Below are 27268 nucleotides of genomic sequence, written 5' to 3' on the forward strand. Positions count from 1 at the left end.
TTAAGTGAAAACAATTTATTCAGAATTCATAATAATGCAAACTCCCCGTAATATCCAAAAATTTTTGTGAATGTTTGTGTTTAAAGTAACTTTAAATATGCAATTATCATACTCTGAGTTTCCTTCTCTTTTTGAAGTTAAATATACTGGAACACTAATAGTATTTTTCGGAATTCTTAATGAATTAAATTCTATTGGAACTATAGCTAATATTGGCATATTTTCGATCATAATATGTGGACTAGGTTCTGTTAAATGTTTGTTTTCAACATCCCATCGTGCACCTTCTAAGTACAATCCAACCACATAACATCCCTAAAATTAAAATATATATTACATTTAAATATAAATAGTTTTTAAATTGTTATAAAATAAAATATATTTAAATCATAAGTAAATCATTAATAAAAATTACCGATATTAATATGTTACCATAGGCTGTGTTGAGAATTATTTTTTATTTAAGTTTTGATTGTATTCAAGCAATTTATTTTATTATTTTTAATAAACAGATTAGCTAAATTATATTAATAATTTATAAATATGTTTGTTTATTACAAGCTAATGAATATTTTAATTAATTTTTTTTTAATCTAGGCCGTACTGAAGTAACTAATATGGCTGGATTTGCAGACCAAATAATTGTTTTAAACTTTTTTTTAGAAATCCTATAGGTAACATCACCAACAAATTAACACTTCCAATAAACAAACATCACTGAGTTTTTAACTAAAAAAATGTTTAAGATAATAGTAACAAGTTGTAGTTTGTATATCTTACGACAAAGAAAATATTTTAATTTAATATTATTGTATTATCACAATTATTATACAATATCATTAACTGGAAAATTCTAACTTTGAACATAAAGCAATTAATTAAAATTTCTGTGCTTGTTATAAATATTTTTACATTATAATTACAGAAAATTTTCTAAGGGACAAATATTTATTATCTTTATAAGTGATATAAAAATATATTTTATCAAAGAATATTAAAAGATGAAAAACTCTTAACTGTTCATTCACAGGTGAAGTCATCCTATAAAATTTCAAAAAAACTTCAAAAAATTGCTGATTAAAATAATGAAATATTGACTAATGGAAGGTATTATCTTGCACCCTTCTTTGAGGCGGTCCAGTTGTAATATTAATTAAAAGGAAATAATCTTAGAACATTATATATCATATAAATTTTATACCATGATTGGTTTTTGATAGACTTCAGTATCAGTGAGCCATTGAGTTACATCTGTTTTAAGTGTACAATTTTCAAGTACCCAGGAATAATTTCTGCAAGCTATTTGCATTAATGATGTAAGATAAGATTTTGGCGAATGTAATCCTGATAACCATATAACTAGAGGCTCACTTATTTGACTCTAGTAAAAAATTCATTGATTTATATTTAAATTTTTAATGTATCCAAAATCGTTTATACCCAAGTAGAATATTGTAAATTTCGTTGGTTTATGTGATCCAAAAAACGTGACAGTGATTTAATAGCTAGTGATGATATGCGTTTCCACGACTTTGGAATAAGATCTAAATATAAACACGAGTAAACGTCTTCCAATTCGGAATCCATTTCCAACTTTCCTAAAAATACCTTTATACAAAAACAAATTATTTTTATATTTAATATTTATGTATCCCTTATCAATGATATTGAAAAAATAGTAATATATTTTAACACTTTTATTTTATTGATTTGATATAAAAATATACCATTTGTAACTTTGTTAAGCCGTTTCTAATAGTTTCCAATAAAATATTAAAATGTTGGAGTTCTTGAAATAAAACTATAATACTTGGATTATTTTTTTTATTTTCATAAAAACTGCGAACTTTATTCATATCATATAATGAAGGTAACGAATTAAAAATTTTTTCCTTTTTGTAATTTACAACTTCACACCAATAATTATTATCATTTTTAACAGTTGAAATATTTGGATACAGTTTCATCATATTTCTCCAGATGTATGCGATTTGTTCATTATTATAGACGTACATAGCATTTGGATGTAACCCACAAGTATCTGGATTAATTGTTGTTGGAATTTTGTCAACTATATCTTCATTCCATAAAAAAAATTCATACATAATTTTAATCATATTTAACTTTTAAAGTAAAAAATATTATAATAATAATTTTTCTATAAATGATAACTATACATTTGAAAATCACCATTCTATATATTTTTTATAGTTTATTTGAGATTTTTGAGTATAAGTTCTTTAGTTTACAAAAGTTACTCATAAGCATAACTTAAAATTTACCAAATAAATTAATATTTTTATTCTGAAGTAACAATCGTTCCATTCTGTGATATTGTGAAGTTTTACTCTTATTGTCACATTTGAAAAAACTGAATGGTTGATAAGTACTATAAATAAATTCTCCTAAATATTCTTCAATGTATGTTAATAACACTCGATTATCATAATTGTTTACTATTTTTCCACCATAAACAATTTCTCCAATTAATGTTTTTATTTTGATCCAAGGTATTTCATCTAAATATGTATTACTTAAATACATATCTAATATTTGTTGACACATTTTAATGTCTAAAAAATCAAAACTGTATGAGACATTCCACCCAATTTTATTATATTTTTTACGTTCCTAAAATAAAACTTTGTTTTTAGTTAATTTTTTTAAATAAATTAACTAAATTGTATACCAATAATATTCCATGAAGAAATAATAACGCAAACAATAATGATCTATAACAAGGATGTCGTGATTGGTATTCTAAATCGCTTAAATCAACTGTTTTTAACGCATTCATTAAGATGGTTTTGGTACTTTTTGGTGGTTCTATTATAACTGCAAACATAATAAAAATTAAATTATAATACGTATAATACATTATTAATGACTGGAACCTTTTAATGATCTAAGAAGAAACGTTGATGGATATTGAATAATCGATAAAGGTTCTAGTAAAACCCATAATTTAAAATTTGGATGACAAGGCTGATTTTTTTCATATAAAATATATTGTATTTTCAAAATAAATGATTTCGTGAAATTAAAATTCTGTAAAATTAACCAATTTCCTTTGTCCATGGCAGAATTCAATGATGTGAAGATTACCTAAAAACAAACTCTCGATTAAAGTTCTAATGATTTTATCGAAACAACAATAATACTAAAATAAACTATTACAGATTCTTCAGAAACTGCCGATGTTAATACATCATATGTAAAATTGTCTTTGCTATTCTTCTTGGCTAATTCAAGTAAGATTGGTAAACAGTCTGATTTGTAGTTCAAAACCAACACACAAGATGAAAAATTTGAAAATTTATTTTGCAGCAATTCAAAACTGAAAATTTGATACATTTAAATACAACTAATATTAATTTTTGTGTAACTGCAAGAATATATAGTGTTGAAAAATTACAATTTTTATTGAAATAATTAATTTAGTATAGATTAATGGGAGTTTAAAATTTTTATTAAAAAAAATAAAATTTTACCATTTATTACCAATATTCATAATATTATGATTATTTGTATTGATTACTTTATGGACATAATTTTTTACTCCTTGATATAATCGATCAGTTCGAAAACATCTTAGAAGAAGTAACATATCAAAGTACTTGTTTATTTTAATGGGTGTAGTGTTTAAATCTTCTGGATACTCTAAATAATACCACTAAAATAAAAAATAGTACAATGAGATATAGTAATGAAATAATTATAAGTATAAATGTATAAATCTAATCTAGGATTGTCAAATATTTTCTTAAGGTCAAGATGACTGAGCGCCTCGCTAGTCACCAGACCGCTAGTGTTGCCAAATTAAATGAACTTGTATTTGCATCTATATCCAACACTATTAAATATAGTTTTTTATCAAAATATTATATTAGTTTCTATAAAGTCACGGGATCGGTTTAATAAACAGAAAAATACTCATCGATGAGTCATCAATACGCTGATAGACAAAAATAAATTTTGTGATTTAAATAAAACATTTAACATTTTACAAAAACAATTAAAGGTGCATAAAAGTTGAATTATTCTCGAGTTACCTCTTTCCATTCCTTTGTATTTTTCTGAAAATGTTCAGTTAAATTAGAAAAGTTGCTTAAACATAAACTTAGCTTGACTAAGTTTTGCCAACATTTATTCGGTAACCATGAAGTAGGATTTTTCAAATTAACATTTAGAGAACCTAAACTTCCTTTTATGAAAAATATTATCTCTGAATCAGATAGATTTCCATAATATTTTTCTGTAATGCAAGACATTTCAAACAAAAACAATAATTTGTGTTTTTCAAAAATACTAAAGCAACTGAATTCTAATAAATAATTAGTTAGTTGTTGAAGTATATTAAATATCCTCTCGGATAATATTTTGTCTTGTGGTGCTAATTTTATAGACCTTATTAATAATTGTTCATAGAATTGTAATGAGAATTGATATAATGTGTCCACATTTCTTAAATCATACAGGATTTTGTAGTATAAAGCACAGAGTTCAGAAATAGTTTTATACAGTGTTCTTAATTTTTCATTTTCAGATTTAGCTTTAAAAACTAATTCCTTTTCAGAACAATACAAATTTAATTGTGATTTAATATTTTTTAATTCATCAACAAAATGAGAATTATCAATAAAAGAACTTTCATAACTCATTATTTTTTCTAAGTAAGTATTTTCAAGTTCTTGAAGATATTTTCGACATTCATAATCTTTAGATAAAGTTTTCTTCATTTTTTCTACATATTCATTATTTTCGTTTTTAAGTATTATATCAAGAAAATAATCTTCCATTCCCTAAATATGACAGAAAAAATTACCTAATTTATAAAATATATTTATAATAAGCATTGAAAAAAACAAATGTAGTAAAACACAAAAAAAATTGAATTGTATACTATATAAACCATTGAATTTAGTTAATTTTATTTATCATTGATCTATTAAAGCAAAATAATGTTAGTTTTTGCATCGAGAATTATACCAATAAACATTTTAAAAAAGATAAATTTATTTATTTACTATTACTATTTTGCCACTTTAAAATATTAAGTTGACACTCCTATAATAAATAAGCGATAAAAGTAAAAGATATTTTATAACTGATAAATGCAGCACACATGTAATTAACAAAAATCAAACAAAATACTATTTTAAGTCGAATTGAGTGGCTATTGTTAAAAGAATAATCCTGTATAATATTGTAGAAGATGCCATAATCATTGGTATATTATAGTACATAATTGATATACTCGCTCTATGAATCATTTAAATTTAATCAATGAAGATTTTTATAATAATATTTTATTTTAGATATTTTTCATAAAATGGTATTAATGATGTTTAATTTATAATTTAAAAGTTTAATCTATAACCAATGTGTAATTATTGGGGAAGTTGGTAAAGTTATACACTAAGGTTATTTATTATTATATTGTCAAAATTTAAACATTTTTATTTAAAAAAAAGTTCATTAAAATTTATAAAAAGGCAATTTTCCATTTTCAAAGATTGTCACTTAAGATACTTTGGAACCTTTTGAGGTTAAATGTCGCCATATTTTATACTTTCAAAATGAAAATGTATAAATAAAAAAACGCTCACTTTCTGAGTAATGGAACAATTTACAACAGTCGTTAATGAATAAACATTTGATGAAAATTGCTGATCAGTCAATTTTGTCATTAGATATAATCTAAACTGTTCGTTATATTCTAAATGCTCATCATTGACTTCTATATATAAACAATTATTTGAATTCGCTAAAAATCAAATACAAATCAAATTCTGAAACTCTAAAATTAATAGTTCATTCTAAGTAAGGTTTAAACTTACATTTTATGTTTTTATTTAATATATTTTTGATATCTATGTCGATGTTTTCAAAATCAGTGAAAATGATAGGTAAACCATTTTGAATAGCTTTTTTTAAGTTATTCAAATAATCACAGTCAATAAAGGAGACTAACATTAAAGAGTTTTTTTTTTCATGATTTGCTATCCAATTAGTGATTAGATTTTGTGGATCTATACATAATGGATATCGAAAACATTGAGTAATAATTATAGCATTTTGAGTGAAGTATTCGTTTGATTGTAAACCATTTAGAGTCCAACTAGAGTTAAAACATATTGTTAAAAACATTTAAGAACACATAAATTTATTTGTTATTTTTGTAAATTTGTGAATTTAATTTTTCAATTTTCAGCTATTTATATTTATATGAATTATCAAAATATGTAAATAACATAAAAAAAAACTTATCGTACTTTGCTATTTCAACGTCACTTGCGAGTTCATTTTCTATTTTAAGGTTTATATCTAATGGTATCTTTAAACGAAGGGCATTGTTAATCCAATCATTATATATCATGTTAGTGCGATATTTTAAGGAAAAAGGACCAGCATATATAAGAAATGAAGCACAAATTAATGAGTTGCCAATTGTTTCTTCCTTCATTAATTCATATTTATTTTGATCCAAAATATATCTAAATATTATAGATATGCCAAACAATTTATTGCAATTTAGTTAACAATAAAATTTTATCTATGCTTATTTTGAACTAATACTTTTAAATTCTGGTCTTACCTGTCAGTTTTTAAATTTAATTCTTCCAAAAGTTTTTTTGCAATATTAAACTTTTTTTCTAAAGATACATTTTCATATTTTAAGTTTTTTATTTCATTCAAATATTTTTCTAAATGTTCTTGGAGGTTGAGTAATTTATTTTGAAAATTATTCAACTTATCATCCTCAGTTTTTGCAATTTGCTTATTTTCATCGAAGTCTTCTTCCAATTTTTTAATTTTAGATTTTAATGAAATCATTTTTTGACGAATGAAGCATGCTTCTTCAATTGATTTAATAAATCTAAATAAACTATTTTCAAGTGTACTAATATCGCGTGTAGTTATATTTTTATTAATAATTTTCATTTTATCTTGTAATTGAATTCGTTGTCTATGACTAATTTGATCAAAATCTAATGAACATAAACTTTCTAAAAATCCCGGCTCTCCAACCATATCACTTAATGTTTTCCGTGTATTAAAATCTTCATAGCTTTTAATAATAGCAATGCATTCGCATAACTCTATCAAAGACTCGGAAGGTGTATCTATTAGTCTAAAATTAAAAACATAATATTTTTGTCTTAAATTTTTACAGACATCTAACACAAGTTGAAACAAATAATATTATAAGTTAAAAGTAAAAATATATAATTAAGTCATTTAAATATAAATATAAAATGTTATACGTATCCTATATGCTTATTATATTTTAATAGAAAATAAAACGGTTAAAAGAAGATTATAGTTCATTGAATGAAGATCAATATTGTGAAGAAAATTTTTTTGAAAAGTGAATAAGATAAATTGAATATACTAAATTTTTAAAAAGGTTATTAAAGATTATTAAAAGTTATTAAAATTATTTACTTAATTTCTTCAAAGTTTTCTGATTTTAGATCATTTAACGATGTTTTAAAATTATTTAAAATTGGCATCATTTTTTGATCTAACTCGAATAGTTGCTGTAGATTAGTTTTAATTATGTCAGTTTTACATTGTAGTTCTTTTTTACAATCAAATAAATTTTTTTTTTGATTTTCAATAAGTATGCAAGTTTTCATAATTTCTTCGTTTAAAAATGAACACTCTAGGTTTTGTTGAGAAATTTTTTCTTTTTGATGAAGAATAATTTCATTTAGTTTGATAACTTCTTGTGAAATATGTTCAATATTTTTTAAACCCAGTGATATTTGATAAACCTGTTATGAAAAATATATGCAGGTTACCATATGAATTGTGCTAGAGAAAAAGAGTAGTAGACCATTGTTTTCGATTTTTATTTTATATATTGATTAATATTAGTATTAAGTAATATAATCTAAAATTGATGACAAATATTTTCATTTTGATAATATTAAAACATCTAAGGTTATTTTATTATTATAGTGATAGAAGTTTATAACTTTTTTTTTGTTTTCTTAAAAAAATTATAAAATTGACAACTACCGTTTTCCATGTATCTTCATATGCATAACATAATTTTCAATTTAATTTATACATACCTTAGTACATAGAAAAGCTGATCTTTTTTTAGTTAAATCCTTAAATATAGTCATAAAATCTATCAAGTGTTTTAGAGAAAAACGAATTTTCTTTGATGTTTCTTTATTAAATAACTTAGCATAGTTATCTGCTGATTGATGCGTATAAATACTTTGTTTTAAAATACTACAAATATATTTATCCGGTACAATATTTTCCTATAGATTTTTATGTAAATATAAATTGTCAAACATTTTTATAAAAAAATAATTAACTTACATAAGCTACAATTCTTTCTGCTACTGCCTTTAATGCTTGTACAGGCCAATCATGAATCCAATTTATGTAAGTTTTATTTAAAAGCCCAGGAAAATTTCTAAAATGTAATTTTAAGTTTGATCCTGGTTCCATAAGCAATATTAAATGAAGGTTGTTATAACAGTTAGTTAAAAAAAAGTCCCAGTAACTATTTCTAGAAAAATATATTTATTAATAAAATTAAAACTTATAAAATATAGAAAATACAATTTTACAGATATAATATGTAATATTATATATGTAAAATATATAATTAATATATATTTCAGTTTAAAAAAAAAGTTTAGTTATAAAATTTAAAAATATTTTAAGTATATTTCTTTTATGAATAATGTTAATTGTATCATAATTTTGATGTAGGTAAATAAATATCCAAGCTTCGATACGAAGCTGAGAATGTGTTGATTTTATGATGATGTGTTTTGTTTTTTAATGTTTGTCCATGACAATTCTAAGTTCATAGTGGCCCGATTTTTTGGATTTATACTTAAAAAGAACCCGATTTTATTGAACCTATTAGTGACGACAATTTTAAAAAAAAGTCCTGATTTTTGAAAATGTTTCGGAAAGTGAATCATCTTAATCTATATCAAATTAAGGTTTGAAATGTATTAGAATGATAAATATAATCCATTAGTCGATTATTCTTCTATGAAAAATCGGCTGTTATAGTAAAACATTAATTTATTTTCATTTAAGTAAATAATTTAACAAGTATTAATATTTAATTTTAAATAACACAGAAGTTGTGAAATTTCAATTATACAAACTATTGTAAAATATAATAGATTTGTATCAAAGTGTTTTTTATGATAGTAAAGTTAATTAATGTCAAATATTATAAAAACATGCCCCAATTATACCGCTACCCAACTGCGCTAAGTTTCTTTAACCATAAAATATTATTTATATTTTTTACAAAAAATATTAGCTTAATTAGCTTACGCGTTAAAATTTGGATGAGAATTGTCAAACTTCTTTTTCAATTCTTCAGTTATTTTTTTTTTCTTTTCTTTATCAGAGTACAATGATGGTACAAATCCAGTTATTAAAATATTATTTATGAACTCTAAAATATCTAAAAATATATGTTTATGAAACTGTTTTAGTTTGTGAAATTTTCGTGAATGTTCGAATATAATTATTTGGAAACATTTATTTGATATTATTCTTCCAATAAAATTATAATTTATAAATTTTAATAAACTATTAGCTTAATATTTAGACTTTCTTGCAGAGGTTATTTTAGAAACTCTCCTTTATGTTGCCTTAGAATGAAAAGGTTATAATGTTAATTTTACTGTAAAACGTTTTAAATTAAAAATTTTTTTCTTGTATCCAGTTTTAAAAAATCTTTGATATTTTAAAACAGCCATAAATGTATTAAACAAAAACATTACGAAGCAATATAAATGCAAAAATAAAAAAAAATTGAAGTCTTAGAAATAAAACAATTCAAATATTAAAAATCTATTTCTGTCTGTGGTTGAGAAGTAAATAATCATTAATTCTAAAAAAAAATTATTATGAATATTTGGCGAATATAAGATGTAAATTTACAGAATTCATCATTATATCCTTAACCTCTAATACAATTATTTGGGTCGATTTTAACATACAATTTGATTGGATTATTACACCGTCTATCGAACTGACACAACCTCTTTATAGAGCCAATAATGAATGAGGTAAGGTGTGTATCGCTGTTAAAGCTCCCGTATAGTCATATATCCGGAAACTAATAGCTAATAGCGCAGCTTAACATCAAAGCTGAGGCATAGACTGAATGTGTCACATTACGTCACTAACCAAAACATACGCATAATTATACGCATTCATTTCAAATATTCATATTGAATTATTTGTTCCCAACTTCAGTACTCTTGAGATAAAGATTAATCATAAAGTTTGAGAACTATTTTTTTTAAAAAAACATTCATGAATGATATCACATTGAATTTTAATTTATCTGTTAAAAATAACTCATTCGTAGAGTTTTGAGCTCCAAACAACCTTATTGAAATTATTAATATTTTTCATTTATCAATCGATTGTGATCTCAGAGACAATATATTCTTATAAGTAATAATATTTAAATGTCTTATTTAACTTCAATAATTACTTTCTTCAATTATTTCTATATCATCAAGTATAAGAATTGTTGGTTGATTTTTAATTCCAGCTTCACAAAAAATTTGATGTAAAGTTTCTTTAAAATGTTGTTCAAATGTTTTACTATCATCTGTTTTATGACATTTATAAAAAAACATAGTATAACCTATCACAAAGAAAATTATTAAATTATTAAAAATTATAAGTTGCTATGATTCACTGAATATTCTATTATTTAAATAAACTATCAAATAAAATTAATTTATTAATATGAAAGTTAAACTATTATTTCAGAATAATTCAAATAAATTAAAAAGAATCCATGTAAAAATCAAGAATCTTTTGTACTTACTTAATATTAATAAATAATACTAAAATTTAAATATATTTGAATTTAAAATGAATTAAAAAATACTCACTAGTACATTATGATATTTTTGTAACTATTATTACCAAAATAAAATTTATAAATTGTTCACTATAAAATTATGTATTTAAAAAATTTATTTAATTCTAATATATTAAAAATCATGTACAGTATTATTAATTATTTTTAGTTACTTATAATTAAAAGAGAATATTTCTATAATATAAATATTGTTATTCTATAAAATATACCTGATGTATATGATGATAATTTAGATAATGAACTTTTTCCATTTCCGCTAGGTCCAATTAATATTACATGTCCTTTATTCATCCTTAATACACGGTGAATCCTAATAATATGGTCTAAGGAATTATTAAATAAGATCATATCTAATAAACCATAAGTTGTATTATATTTCGTCAATATCTATAATTAACAATTTTAGTTATATGTTTTTCACATATTTGTTACTTTATTTTACCTCTTGAAACAAATGATAAACCGAATCATAATCAATTAAATCTTCATATTTTCTTGAGTTATCTTTTGAATCTACAGCATTTCTGCAATCTCCAAATAAAAGTGGATCACGGAGTACGTAATCTAATTGTTGTGGAAAATACAGTTTCAATTCTTGTTTTAAGTGGAAATCAAAAATGTCTTTATCCTACAAAAGTCATATTTTAATTATTAAACATTATTATCATAAAAACTATTTAACAAAATGAATATTCAAAAAATTCTATAAGAATGTTTTTTTATTCAATAGATGTTGCCAAAAATCAAAATTGATATTAGCGCCTAGAAAAGAAAAAAATAATTTGCATCATACTTCTGAATATATTAATATATCTCAGTATGATTTATTTAATATAAGACAGTTTGTTGTAAAGAATATAATAGTTATAATAATTACAAGTACTGAGTATACGCATGTAACTTTCATTGTCCTTTTTTTATTAATCGAATATAACTCTGTTGTGTGTAAAATTATTTGTAATAATATGTCATTAGCAAAATTTGTAGTATAGGTAGAATTTAAAAAGAAAGAATATCTTTTGTACCTGTTGATTTATTAATCGATCACACATTACTCTAGTAATTTCATTTCGCCAAACTCGAACAAACAATTCTATTGTAGTGAATACTTCGGGTGATATGCGAGTCATTCCGTGAATAATTTGACTTATATGGTTTATGTTAAATAAATACAAATATCTTTCTGGTGTAGGATGAAGTTTTTCTAGTACAACCTAAAATAGTATTAATTGTGATTGCAAATAATTATAAAAAAACATGAATAATCATTCATTTACGTTGTATAAACCAATTGTCATGTTAATTATATTTTTAACAGCATTTCGTACATCTTCAGTAAAATTTTCAACGTGTATTGACAAAATGGTATGAAAAATATGTTTTATAGTATCATCTGACGATGATGGTAAATTAAATATTGAGCAAAGCGATAAAAATCGTGGATCTAAAATATTCCGACTTCCTCCAGAATAGCCCATTGCTGCAAAGAAACCTAAAATTTGTTAAGTAACTTTTAATTATTTATTTGAACTAACAATATTAATAATTATAAAGAGTGTTCAATAAGTAAGGAAACAAATCAATTGTTACAAACAATGAGAACAATGGAAACTCGTTTCCTTATTTGCTGAATACCCTATATATATATATATATATATATATATAAATACAGTCGTAAAAGAATTTCCATACACTGGTTGTCAGATTTTTTCCATAATATGTAATGGTAATTCAAAAATCGAACAATTTCATATTTTTAATAAGCATTTATTCAGAAACATATAAATATTTGTTTTTCGAAAATAACAAAAAAACTGTTCCTGTATATTTATTGATGTTTAAAAATAATTGAAATAGGAAAAACCTGTATGGACTGAAAGTTTTGCATATCAGCAAGCATTTAATAAATGTTTTAGTAACTAATAGGGACGATAAACATACGCTCACGTACATATTATTCAATTTACATACATTATACAATGGAGATACCAATTGCTATTCCGAAATTAGTAATTCAACTAAGAAAAGATAGTAATTCTCTCAGAAATATTTCTCAAACAATAAATAAATCGTATTAGACCGTACAGTATATTATGAAACTGGTTCTTTTAAAGAATGAAATTGTTCTGGACGTCCCCAAAAGTTTAACTCACATCAAAAGAGAGCCAGTCTAGGAAAAATTATGATGGAACCAAAAACCTGTGTATCTAAAGTGGCTTGTGTGATTGAAACTAATTTTAATGTAAAAGTTGTGTTCCAGAAATGTAATATTATTAAAAATATTTTAGTATGTTTGTTAAAAATATAATGTTATTTGATTTTTGAATTATCATTTTATATTATGGAAAAAATCAGACGACTATAAAAACGGAAAATTTTTTACTCGCTGTATATATATATATATATATATATATATATATATATATATATTTTAATGTGTTGATATATTGATTTACAAATGTCGACAAGTTCATTCCATCTAAAATAGTTTTCCTGATCGTAGATTCCTTGTTTATCGAATATACTTTTTAAGAAAGCTATAGGTGTTTGTGTACCCAATTCGTCTGCCTATAAGAATATATGACAACACGTAAACAGTTTATATTTGGAGTGTAAAAAAGTACAAATGAACTTAATGAGAAAATTTATTACATGTGGTAAATTTAAATCATCAATAAAGTAAACTAATCGTTTTCCAACAGGAGGGCCTAAGACATTTTGAGAACGTTGTTCTAAATTTGTTTTTAAGCTATTCTGCACTTCTATTGAAGACGTTTTAGTAGAGAAGTTTAAAGTTCTTTTCATCTGAAAAATTGAATATCATTTATAATATGTAATTCAATTAAGTTAAAAGAAAAATTATTTTATTATTATTTTGTTAGTAATATTCATCGTAGTTCAATGAATATTAATTTTTCAATTTTATATATAAGCTAAATTTAATCATAAAGTTATTGGAAAATCAAATTAAAAAACAATATATATATATATATATATATATCCTTGGTCTTAATAAAACTTACAAAATTTAGTGAACTTAAGCCATACAGAAAATATTGCAATAAAGCAGATTTCCCAGAACCCATTCTCCCAACTAAAATTGTAGGGCGCTTTACCTAAAACATAAAAAGAAACATTAAATTAATTTATTAAAGATAGTAAATAATATATTTGTTTTATAGTACTATATACTTATATAATGCTATTAATATGTGAAACTATTATTATTATTTTTTTTTTTTATTAGCCTTTAATACAAAAGTATTATTATAGTTAAACGATTAAAATAAAACTATACAATAGAAACTAAGACTATACAAAAAAAAAAAAAAAATGTTATTAAACACAATTAAACATATTGTTAAATTAATAAATTAAACGTACTCAAAATACTAAAAAAGAAAGAACAAAACAAAATAGATCTAGGATATTAAATTAATATATAGAAAAATATTAAATAACGAAGCCAGCTGAATGAACGAAGGAAATTATTTGTATAATTATTGGGGAGGATTTTGCATTAAGGATATTAAAACTATTAATGGTTGAAATATTAAGGGAGGACAGGAAATTGAACAAGAGTAAACGGTTATGTTGTAAAGCTGGGCAATCAAATAGTAAATGACAGAAATTACAGGGTACTTCATCATTGTGTTTGTGGCAGAAGGGGGAATGGTTTAGTGACATGTTAAAGGCATGAAAAGGTAGCCGATTATGACCAAATCTAAGACGGGAAAATGAGGTAATATGGAAACGGGACAGAGGAAGGTTGTAAAACCAAGGATGTTTAGGAATAATTGGAACTATAGATTTATGCCATTTTGCTAAAGAGAAATTTGACCATTTATTTTGCCATGCTTTATTAATAGTTAGATGACAAGAGGAAAGGAGATCGAAAAAGAGAATTTTTAGGATAGGTGGTCGGTTGAAGGAGTTAGTGAGTTTGGCTAGATGGTCTGCTATCTCATTGCTAGAGTTTCCGACATGACTTGGACACCATAAAATTTCAACATTAATATCCATTAAATAGAGATTATAAATTAAGGCTTTAATTTTGATTGTGAGGAAGGATCTACTCTTTATAAAAGGAACTGAGGAAAGAGAGGATAAAACTGACAGTGAATCCCAGACAATCGGAACATTTATTATATTAAGTGATTTGGCTAATTCGAGAGCCGAGGATATCGCATAAGATTCGGTGGTAAATGAACAAGCTTTTGAGAAGAGATTATCTGAGAAATTCATGTTTAGACTAGGAATTAAAAAGGAAAAGCCGGCGGAGTTAGTATAAACTGAGCCGTCAGTGAATATGAGGCATTAGTTAGCAAAATGAGAGGAAATGAGTTCATCAAAAAGATAATTGACAAAATTAGTTGGGAGAGATTGTAATTGAGGCTTGATATAAGAAAGAAATGGATGGTTAAAATGAATTTTTGGAAAATGAGTAAGTGCATGAAATGGAATGTCATAAATAAGTAGGCGATTGATTGAGGTAATTATGGAATTAAGGTAGGGAATCAAGGTAGTAGAAATAGAGGCAAGTAGAAGAAGAGTTTTGGGTACATATCGACAAAGTAAACTTAGTGAGTGAAAACAATAAAATATTAAATTGGCTGGACTGGATATCTGTTTTAAAAGGAATTTATGGGCTAAGTAACGAGATCGAATTTTAATGGGAGGGCATAAACATTCTACTTGTAAACTCATATCAGGGGTAGAGTAAACTGCACCTATAATTGTGCGTAAGCAAGCAGAGAGTAGAGAATTTATTTTTTTTACGATGAACAGTGGAAGCCGAGACGTATAAAAAGGAACCATAGTCGACTTTAGAGCGGATAAGAGCTTTAAAAGTGAAACTATTATTACTGTAATAACAGTATAATACTCGTTAAAAAAAAACAATTTATATTATTTTAATTAAATATAAAGAGAATTTTTGTCATATTTTAAAAGCAATTTACCTTTTTGAAAGAAACACTTCTAAAATGGAACTGAAAAAAAATGCGTTTAATATAATTTAAAAAAATATATTTATAATATTGTTATATTTAAGTAATCACTTCATTTATTAGCTGAAGTAGCCATATAAATTTTGTTGTGGACACCGTTGGGATAAGAATTTCATTAAATTTAAAATTTAACTTATGACTGTAAACAGGAACTACTTTTTCCCAAGATATCCACTCTAATTTATTGAAGTCTAAATAATAGTCATACCATGTGCATTCACCACATGGTATGTATTTTAAGTTTATTAATTTTGACTGGTCTTCATTTATTGAAAATAATGGAAAACCAGTCAATTTTTTTACAGATGCATCGAAAGCATATTGAGATGAATCATCTGCGAGCGAAGCTCCAAGCGATAAATATAATGCTTGTATAAATACAGCTTCTAGCATATCTACACCAGCAATAAATGTTGCCATTGAATGTAAGGGAGTAGACGACGAGTCTTCAATTAATGACATTCTTTTTTCAAAACTAGTTTTTGTAGATTTATTGTTTGATGAAACTAAAGGTAGCATTACATCCAAAATAAAGCATAATTGAGTCACCTAGAAATATATTTCTGTAAGGTTATTGAATTTAAAAAAAATAGTCCTCATTTCCAATTAAATTAAGATTGGAGTTGGACCTTTAATAATTATCTCAGTCATATTTCTGAAAAAATATTTTGGTTTATAAATTTTACTACGCAGTAATTGTATTTCATTACTAGATTCAATTTTGTTTGATGAACTGCCATACTCAACACTCCTGTACATGCATTGGTACATTTTTCACCGAAAATCAATTTTAATAACTCTGGGACATATTTATGAAAACATTGATCCATAGCTGTTTGCTCCATTAGATTTTTCGATTTCAGCCAACAATCCCAATACGGTTCATATCCGAGGTCATTTGGATCAATAAAAATTAAACTCATTCGAGAAATCGTAGATGGAGTCGAGTAATTCAAATTACCAACCTCAAATAAAAGCTTACACTGTGGTCTGATCCTGAAAAAGTTATCTAAATTCATGTAAGTTTAACATTAGTACCTATACATATTAAACTTTTAAATAATTTTATTTTGTTAAAAAATGATTCAATAAATAACACCGGCACACAAAAAAAAAAAGTTGTCTGTACTTTTGACCGGACCCACCTACAGACATGTATTTTGACCTGCTGAATCCGAATTTGAAGTCCGTTTGGCCCGGTCACCCTTCAGATTTGAGTAAAATGCAATAAACAAAAAATATGCAAAAAATTGCAAAAAACTGCAATTAAAGCGATGAAAAAAATTTTGTGGACCCTGATCAAGTATGATTTTTATGTATTTCAATTTACTGAAACTGAATCTGAACGTTAATTAGTCCGTTGAATCGTCAACATTTGAAAAATAACAAAAAAACCCAAAAATTGCAATAAATCACGAAAAATCGAAATTATTGAGATGAAAACAATTTTTTGGATTCAGATTGAGTATGATTTTTATGTATTTTATTCCACTGAATTTGAATCTGAAGTTTTCTTGTCCCATTAACATTTTAAAATAAAAAAAAATCTCAAAAAACCAAAAAAATTAGGAAAATTGTAGTTATAAATATGAAAAAAAATTTATATAACACGATTAAATACTTTTCTTGTATTTTATCACGCATAAAATATGAGTTTAGAATATGAAAATATAAAAAATTGTAATATTTATAAAAAAAAATGACTAGAATGAAGAGAACGATTTTCTCGAATTTTAACCTCTTCATGCATCGTGGCATCATATGATACCACTAAATTGTAGAATTTATATAAAATCGAAAAATTGTGGTAGCTATGTTATTATTATTTTCGTTTAATGTACGGAATGTTACGCATCGGTCTACTTGGTTATGTTATCATTTGTGTTATCATTGAAAGAGATATATTAATAAACGCGAAACTGTTTTGTGTATTTGAAAAAGTCGAATTTTACTTTTTTTTTATATATAATTAACGACCAAATAATGTAAGTATATTTATAATTAATTACTTTTATTACATAATATAGTACGATCTATTCATATTTGGCAATATTGAAACAATATAATGTTGTTATGTATTCGAACATTCCGTACATTAAACGAAAATAATAATAACATAGCTACCACAAAGTCAAAAGTGCAGACAACTTTTTTTTTTTGTGTGCCGGTGTTATTACATCTAATTATTATATTCTTAAAACATAGAGTGTTTATTGTCAATTATGACTATCATTAGATATACTTTTTATACTGCCAGTTAGTGTATTTATAAACTCACAACAATGTGCCTTACTTCCATTGATAATAAATGCTGTGTATCTACGAATATCGATGTCATAAAAAACTAATAGCTGTATTTGTAATTCTTTGTGTATTATACATATATATTAACTCAAACATTTGAAACTTTAAATGTTTATATCTAATAAACTAATAAAGTTACATTTAAAATTTAAATGCCATTTACTGTTAAATTAAAAACTCAAACATTTTATTAAATTCAAAATATGTGTTCCCATTTAAAAAAACAAAATTGACCCCCTTACAAGGCATAAGGGATGAACTTAAAAAGTATTACATAGTTAATAATTCAAGAATGATGTGTAACTAAAGATAAAAAAAAAATAAATATGTTTAAATTATTTTTATTATTACTGTATAGTGATCAGCAGTGATTTCGTAAAATATTCAATCATTTGTGAGTTTATCATATACATTATAAAAGCACATTTGTATTATATATATATATATTTAACATGAATTTCAATATATGTAAATAGGTATAATTCAAATAGTTTTCATAATATCATTACTAATGATGAAGCCAATGAAATTTTAAAGATTATAAAGCTATGTTTGGTACCGATGAGTTTTGTGAAGTCATTCAAATTGTTGAATTCAACAAGAACACACACTAACACACGACTTATATTGAAAAAAATATTTAGAAACCGATTTAAAAACAGAAATAAATTATGAGTAAACCCGTATTTCAAAATGAATTAAAAAGATAAAAATTGTTTGTATGATTTATATATGTATATATATATATAATTAAATAAAAGAAAATGTTTTGAATAACTTTATAATTATGGTGTTGTAATAATGTTTAATCTCTTTAATCTCCTTGGAAGGGATTGAAAAATTAATGTCAATTTTGAATTCAGCGACTTTAAAAACATATATTTTGATATAAGAAACTAAAAAAATGACTAAAATAAAAGTACTCTTTAAAATCTTTAAAATAGAGGAAATAAAAAATTATTATAAAATTTGAATCCAACGATCTCAAAAAAATATATTAATTAATTCTGTATTTACCTAATTTGTTCACCGTTGTTTAATATTAATGTTTTATTATCATCTATCACAGAATTTAGTTCATGAATCCATAACAAATCTAAACTGCCATCAAATAATATAAAGTGATCAAATATATTATTACGTATAATTGGTTGATTAATTTTTCTGAAAATATATGTAAGTAATCCATCTTTCCAATCTCTTGTTATTGTATCTATGTATCCATAAAGTTCTGATATGGTGAAAGCATTGGGATGAATGGTTGTTAATTGGATAACTTTTTCAATGTCGCTCAATGCTTCACATATAATTTTAAGTATAGTAGATTTGCCTCCGCATGTAGGCCCAATTAATGCCAGGGAATTTCGATATTTAATTACATTTAACGAGTCAATAATTTTTTCAATTTGATTATCAATTTTCTTATAATTGCCTTGAGCAATTATTTTTTCGATAGATACTTTTAAACTAAGGTTATTGGTAGTGAAATGTTGATTTTTCGGAAATAAGTCCGATAAAAATGATAGGAATAATTGTTTATCATTTTCATTTAATTGGGGTAAATAAAAATCTCTGAAAGAAAAAGTATATTTTTATTTTTTAATTATCTTATTTAGATATTTAATGTAATTTATTAATATTGCAAATAATACTTTAACGCTTTTGCAACTATATCTTTTTCTTTAAAGTCAGAATGATCATTATTGATATTGCTTATGAAAGAGATAAGCGCTTTTAAAGATCTTAAATTAAAGATAAAGTTGAAAGGTGTAGAAAGTTGTGCTTTGCATAATTTGTACAATAATGTAATTTTTTTGGACAAAACCTGATAAAAATAAAATTAGTAAAAAATCATTTTGTAAAACCAAATTTTCTAATAATTTTATTAGTACTTTTGCTTTAAGAAGTCCTACGGAGTATAGCATTGTTAAACATATTTGCTGAAAATCAGGTACTATTAAAGAAGCCGGTCGAAAATTGTTTTTTATTATTTCATCAATTTTTGTTGAATTTTTATTAGGTTTTTCAATATTCATCGTTAAGAAAATTCCACAATTTAAATTTATAATTGGACTACATCCCTTCAATTGTATAAAAAAAATTAAATGAATGGTAAAGCTATTATTGTAACATTTATGTAGCATATATTTGCGTATTACTTTTGATATATTTTCGTTTGTCAATAACTGACACTTCAGAGATGAAAATAAAGTTGATAAAATACATACTGTTTTTTGGTTTATTTTGTTAAAATTTTGAAATAAACCCCAAACTTTACTTTTGCAAATCCCAATTAAAAATTGTTCAAATATTTCATGGTTTAATTGATCACTACATGTTATAACTTTGCATAGTTGTCCAAATAATTTGGACATTGTTAATATTGTTTGCAATTTCCCAGTTCCAGAATTACCTAAAATAATCATTAATCGTTAAATTTATTAAAATAAAAATATGTTAATATTAAATGAAGTTTAATAATGTTAATTTCATGTATCTTATGTTTAAGTTAGGGTAATAAATTTTATTTATATTATAATTACCAATAAGCGCGCCTCCTACATTCATTTTTAAAGCCTGAGTAAAAGTTAAATATATTCGATTAGTTAATGGCGTAATTAATAAATTTCTATTCGATCCCATGTACTCGTGACCAAATTGAAAATACTCTATATAGTTTAACAACAATTTGCTTATATGTTTTATATAAATTTAAAATAAAAGAACATACAAGAATAATCAAATAAATTATGAATCAAAATTGATTGAATTCATTTTTTAAAGCATGTTATTTTATTTACCTGAACATTGAGAGAAGAATAAATTATTTTCAGATTTCAACCAATAATATTTTAATGTACAATCCCATTCGAAATCACTGATACTTGTAATACTAAAAATATGTACATAAATTAAATGATTTAGCAACTGAATATGTTTATTTGTAGTTAAGTTTTTATAAATACTTGTTGTTCACGAAAAATTCTATTGTATCTTTTTGGTGAACAAAAGATAATAATAAGGAATTTAATTTTTTCCTATCACTTTCAATTATTTGATCATTGAGTGCAATACCAATTTCTTTTAATCTACCTTTTAGTTGATTTAAATATTTTCTCATACTTAATTTTTCTCCCTAAAAGATAAGCGTATAAAATTATTACTAAAACAATAATAAATATCAGAATAAAATTTATTTAGTAATAATATGTTGTTTCTTACTAATTGAATTTTTCGGAAAGTGTTTTGTACTTCGATTGTCCACCATACATAATCCGCAACTAAACAAACTGAGCCTTGAAATTTTTTAATCCAGCCAAACTCATTAGAATTAAAAATTGTTCCTAATTCAAAAATAGCATTTTTAACCAAGAAATGATGCGTTTTGTGTATTTCATTAATTAATATAGGTAACCAATGATCTACAGAATTTTGTACAGCTATAACATTTTTTAAAGTCAGTATTTCATCTTCACAAGACTTGATTGCCGTAATTGTAAAGGTTTCATCGTGATTTTGAAACAAGAAACATTTTATATTATTAAACACCTGATTAATCATTACAAAATATAAGTAATAGGTAATAATTCCTAAAGGTACTTTAGTATCATTTTAGGAAAAAATAAACTGTACTTGAATAATAATTTCTTGTGCATCAAAAGGATTGAGGCTTCCATAAATTTGCAGTAATTTGTCATCAGATAAAAAATAAAATCTCGGACATAAGTTTCTTTTATCTAATGCAAATTTTTTCAAAGTTTTCTTGCTAAATCCTATATTTTCTTCCAACCATAAAATTTGGTTTGAGATATCAGTGTTAAAACATAGTTCATTAACTCTTTTTTTTGAATACGCATAAATCATTACCTATGAATTAATTCCATATATTTTTAAAAGATAAAATTTATATTAGACATTTCTTTTAATATGTAATTTTTGATAAACTAGCTTTTATTTCCCAAAATAATATTTTGTTAACACATCTTTTATAAAAAATTTATTAACATTAATATACACATATAGTAAATATGATTAAAAGGAATAATAAATTATTAAAATATCAAAAATATTATAATAAAGAAGAAATAGACGTAGACATAAAATAAAAAAATAAAATAAATCTAATATATTTATTTTAAAGTTAATATCAACCATGTTAAAAATACATTTCAGCAATATTCAAAATTATTTTAGATTATAGAGAACTTATTTAAAAAAATAATTTATCGCGTGTAAATCTGGAAATTTATAATAAAACCCCTAGAATTAAAATATTTGTTTGGTTTTATATCTAATATTTTTCTAAATATTTAGAAATTAGATATTTATAGTAAAAATAGTTAAAGGTATTAAATATTTTATTATATAAATATGGACTTTTCTTACTCTTAACAAAAGTTGTGTAATACACACAAAAAAAAAAAAATAAAGTATACAAAATTAAAATATGTTTAATTTTCCAAATATAATTACTACTAAATAGTCTTTATAATACTTAAAAGATAAACATTGCTGGATAATATTTATAGTAGGTACAATAAGTAAAATATATCAATGTAGTAGCTTACATTTCTGTATAGTTTAAGAAAATCCTTAACTTGATTTACTTCTTCCGTGAAATTGGTTTTTAATTCCTTATTCAAATAGATTTCGGCTAAAGAAATCAATTTTTGTTGTAGTGACCACCATTTATTAAGAACTTCATTTATTGTTGACAATTTTTTTCGAGAATTTTCGACAGTTATTAGAAAAGGCTCTACAGCACTTTAGAATTTTTAAATATTTAAAAAATAATTCGTATTACATTATAATACGAAATATTATATTTATTTATAATTATATTAACATACTTATTGTTCATTATTTTACTTATTATAATTTGATCATTTTCTAACAATTGTAAAATATCTTCAACTTCTTGCAAATGATAATCTATTTTTGATAATGTAGTACTTTGTTCTATTTTTAAATTTATAGTATTCCATCTCTATAAAATAAATTATGAATATAAAATTTTTATTGATCGATTAAGAAAAAATTTCATTAAATTATATATAAAAACATTAATTACTATTTTTATAATTTTTAATTGATTTTCTATGTCACTCTCATTGGTTGCTTTTTCTAGAACGCGTAAAATTACGTTTTTATTTTTAACAACTTGCATTTTCATTATTGTACCAAAACTCAATACATCTTCTGAACAATTTGTATTTAAATCTTAAACCAGTGAACATTTTTTTAATATGATATCAGAAAATATTACTTGTTTTATTTTACCTATCGTTTCTAACATTTCTTTCCAATGTCTTGGTTTTAAGTCTTTGGATTTCAGTTTCAAAAAAATAGGAATACTTTGTCTCAATTCTGATAAATATCTTTTTAATATAAAAGCAGGTTGTGTATTTCGAATTAATGTGGGTAATCTTTTGAATTGCAGCATAAGTGCTCCAAAAATCTCTCTTACAAAATCTATGTCAATTTTTGTCCATGGTAATTTTGACCATTTTTCAATATCATATTTTTGTTTTTTGTATAAATTACATACAATTTTAATGTTTTGGAATTCATTATATAGGTTATCAAAATGTTCAGTCTGTAACAAATTTAAACTATATATTTCTTCAGCTTCGGTTAATGCTTGTTTTCGTTCCATGAAATATGCAAATGCATTGTTATGTTCCTAAAATATTTAAAATAAACATAAGTACTATTGTAAAAAATATTATTTTAATTTAATTTAACTTATTACAATATTGGATTACTTGATATATTAACAAACACCATTGTGTCTTTAAAATACAAAATTTATATGCACTGTAACTGTAAAGAAACACATACAAGTATGGTCTATGATATTTTGTTAAGTCATCATAAAAAAATTGTAAGACTACACAATTCTTTTTCTTTTTTTTTAGCAGCATATAATATGATCTGATATTGCCTATTCAATTTATGAAAATTTTGTTTAGTTGTTCGTCCAATAAATATAATGTTACTTTATTTATTTATTATTATTTTTAGCTTCGATACAAATCTGAGAAGGTATTAATTTTACTTTGATGTGTTTTTTTTTAATTTAATTTTTTTTTTTTTTGTGTCCCTTACCACTTTTTCTCAGCTCTCACCAAATCGATTTCTTTCAACGATACACCAAAAGATCACAAATCGTATCTAGTCAAAGAAATTACCCTCAAAAATTGAAAAAATTTCCCTCGTTCCCCGTAAATGGGGGGGATATCTCCAAAAAAATTACAAATTTAAAAATCGCTAATTTTCAAAATTATTTCATTTTTTTTTACTTAAAGCTGCCATAATTTTTTCAATAATAATTATATTAATATATTTTCTTTTTTTATAGATGCATAATGTCTTTACCTATTATTTGATTATTTTTTTTATAAATCTGACCCTTTACCTGCCCACAGGGGGGATTCAAAATGACAACTTTTTCAACTTAACTTTTTAGAGTGTTTCGGAAACACTGACACTTTTATATGTATCTTAAATTATAGCTTATGTTTTATACTATATTATGAAAAAAAAAAAAAATTTCAGACTTTATTTTGACTTCACGGTGAAAATTGCTACCGTATGCTATTTTTGTATTAATATTCTCGATTTTATATTTTACATTATTAACTTTTTGCTATAACTTTTTGAAAAGTGTATAGATCAATACAATTTTTTTATGAGAAATAATATTTATATCCCTATTTCATTCGACAGATTTGCATTGAAGCGTTTTTTATGATAGAGATTTTAATCACTGTTAGATATCATTATACTTGACCCAACTATGCCACATCCCCACTGTATCGCGACCCCACTGTGTTGGGTTTTTTCAATACTACTATATAGTAAAAAAAATTACAAATCACCAATTAAATCACTACTACACTTTCTTTAATGAGCTGAATATTGGCTCAGTATTCATTTAGGAGTCACATGGGAGATAAGAAGGAAAGAACTCAATAAAAAAAAGAATGTTAAAATTTTCTTATGGAATTCATTAAAAATTGCAACAAAATCTGATTTATGCGTCATTCAAGAACTTTCCTAGCTTGGTCAGTTTTAAATTTACTTCATTAATTATAGTTTTTAATTCTTACAAGTATTAAGTAATACGAATAAGAGGACAATGTTGTTGATGAAAGTAGTACTGAAGTTTATGAACTACAGTGAGTCAAGTAAATATTCGGACATTGTCTAGGAAATATAATGTGTTTATTGAATTGTTATCGTCTTACAGACCTTTAAGTATGGTTTAATCACTCGATCAACATATTTTTCTTATGGTGTTGATGCCGTATTATTTGAGTTTTTATTAATTACCTAGTTATAAAGTAAATGATGCCGTGTCAACACAGCTATACGTGTTTTTGTAGTAAAAATTGAAGTAGAGGATCAGCAGATTCAATTTTCACATAAATGACATTAATATTAGATTCATTCTGACATTATTGTTGATAGCCAAGTACCTTCAATAATGGGGTAATGGTAGTAACAAGATGTGGAGATTAAACAGTAGCAGTTGTTGTTAATTTTTGTCGAGTGATGTATCATATAATAGTCATAGTTGTTCATAAGTTTGTACACACATGGAATGCTAGTGTTCTTTTAGATATAAGTATAATATATAAGTATCATCTAATCATTACCTTTGTACGGCTGTATTAATTTATACTCGTTATATAGATCATATTAGTTTAAATGGTACCAGTTAGTATTGTTAAAAAAGTTACCAATGCCAACTTTGGTCAAAGAGCATAGCTAAAATTCAGGCGGACCTTTTAAGAAAAGAGAAGGTTGAAACCTAGTCCTATTTCACAGTGAGATTATTATTAAGGAGATATAATATTTTTTATACAAAAACGACTAAATATTATTTCATTATATAAAAATTTACCATATTTTTAAAATTTTTTATGATTTATGAAATTGAAAAGTTCATGATACAAAAAATACTTAAAAATTATTACTCTTTTTTTTAAGACACCATAAATTTTAAATACAAATTTTATACGATAAACGAAATTGTTTTACTTACTTCAATTAATAGTATTTCAAAATTTAAATCATCTTTTGAACGTTGTAAACAGTATTCTTTATAACTATGTATAAATTGTTCAAGATCCTTGAAAAATGATCTAATTTTTATTGCAATTGCGTATGACCATATAATTTTGACTTGGTCTAAATATTTACACTTATCTGCTACATTATTTTGTAATATTATCCAATCATCTTGCAATTGTGCAATAATTGATAAATCCTCAGAAGGCATGGTCATTTTAGCCTGCTCCAAGATGTATAAATAGTAGTTGATATTATGAAAACAGTGCTCAATATTAGTACAATCTTTTCTCGTTTTTTTTAAACCATTGAGTAAATTTTCAAAGTCTTTTTGACTTTTTACTATATCAAAGTCAACCATTTTTTTTAATTCCTAACAAAGTAAAATAATTAATTGGAAAAAGAAATTACCAGTACTAAAATTGTAGCAACAAAAAGTAATTATTAACAGAGTGAATAATAAAAGATTCAATAATTTAAAAAAATATTAATAGTGAAAGTAATAATACTTTTTTAATAAAAAAATTTGTTAATATTGTTATTTAATCTTTTTCATAAAATATATTTAAATCATATTACATTTACAAAATTTTCTTAATTAGAGAAGGGTACTAAGCTCTAATAAATTCCGCTTATAATTTTTTTAAAATGTTAATTATCAGATAAATTTAATTGTTAATGATAAATACTTGCATTTATTACAATACTTTGATCATACACCAATTGTTTTGTAATACATATAAGTTCATCTGCATATGTTTTCATTGATTCATTTATATAAATTTGCATATGATTTATAACTGGTGTTAAATTTAATCTATAATGTATCAAATTTTTTTATTATATGATTATGGTTTTTTGAGTTATTTTCTACAAACCATAAAAATGAACTTACTGAATACAATTAATTTTTTTTAAAGAATTCATAATCGAAAAATGTTTCCTAAGTCGTAAGTAGTCTTGAAATTTGTGTTCA

At 23.9% G+C, this 27268-nt stretch overlaps 1 protein-coding gene across 4 annotated transcripts; it reads right to left on the bottom strand.

Annotated features, from left to right (window-relative positions):
• Window positions 1–15: 15 nt before the first annotated feature.
• On the bottom strand, window positions 16–27268 carry LOC126910231 (dynein axonemal heavy chain 10-like). Of its 4 annotated transcripts, XM_050692595.1 has the most exons (45): window positions 27188–27268; window positions 26986–27109; window positions 26267–26665; window positions 23497–23899; window positions 23288–23436; window positions 23067–23203; window positions 22785–22980; window positions 21850–22083; window positions 21439–21765; window positions 21183–21352; window positions 21018–21109; window positions 20760–20885; window positions 20376–20629; window positions 20109–20297; window positions 19869–20041; window positions 19234–19788; window positions 16623–16908; window positions 15964–16461; window positions 15865–15894; window positions 13927–14019; window positions 13556–13708; window positions 13360–13471; window positions 12181–12395; window positions 11929–12117; window positions 11346–11531; window positions 11113–11290; window positions 10505–10660; window positions 9328–9460; window positions 8344–8536; window positions 8085–8282; window positions 7450–7781; window positions 6599–7135; window positions 6276–6497; window positions 5841–6121; window positions 5610–5767; window positions 4053–4802; window positions 3492–3673; window positions 3178–3337; window positions 2895–3105; window positions 2690–2835; window positions 2283–2631; window positions 1728–2077; window positions 1441–1608; window positions 1202–1381; window positions 16–315 (listed from the first exon to the last, which is right to left on the bottom strand). In XM_050692595.1, exons 1-45 carry the CDS (start codon window positions 27217–27219, stop codon window positions 16–18), a joined length of 10506 nt encoding a protein of 3501 aa, XP_050548552.1. In that variant the 5' UTR covers window positions 27220–27268. The 4 variants fall into 4 exon arrangements, with proteins under 4 accessions (XP_050548552.1, XP_050548554.1, XP_050548553.1 ...); XM_050692596.1 differs by lacking the exon at window positions 16–315 and having other exon boundaries at window positions 1267–1379; XM_050692597.1 differs by lacking the exons at window positions 26267–26665; window positions 26986–27109; window positions 27188–27268 and adding an exon at window positions 25471–25511.

This window comes from Daktulosphaira vitifoliae, unplaced genomic scaffold (genome assembly GCF_025091365.1).
Source record: "Daktulosphaira vitifoliae isolate Bord-2020 unplaced genomic scaffold, ASM2509136v1 Scaffold_1, whole genome shotgun sequence".
NCBI classification, from domain to species: Eukaryota; Metazoa; Arthropoda; class Insecta; order Hemiptera; family Phylloxeridae; genus Daktulosphaira; species Daktulosphaira vitifoliae.

Bases quoted from the DNA above. Each gene is read 5' to 3' on its own strand.
- LOC126910231 (XM_050692595.1), bottom strand. From the start codon at position 27,219: ATGAATTCTTTAAAAAAAATTAATTGTATTCA. The intron at 16,909-19,233 runs GTAAATACAGAA...TAACTTTTTCAG, and splicing joins AACAACGGTGAACAAATTAG to GATCAGACCACAGTGTAAGC. The intron at 6,122-6,275 runs GTACGATAAGTT...TTTTAACTCTAG, and splicing joins AGTGACGTTGAAATAGCAAA to TTGGACTCTAAATGGTTTAC.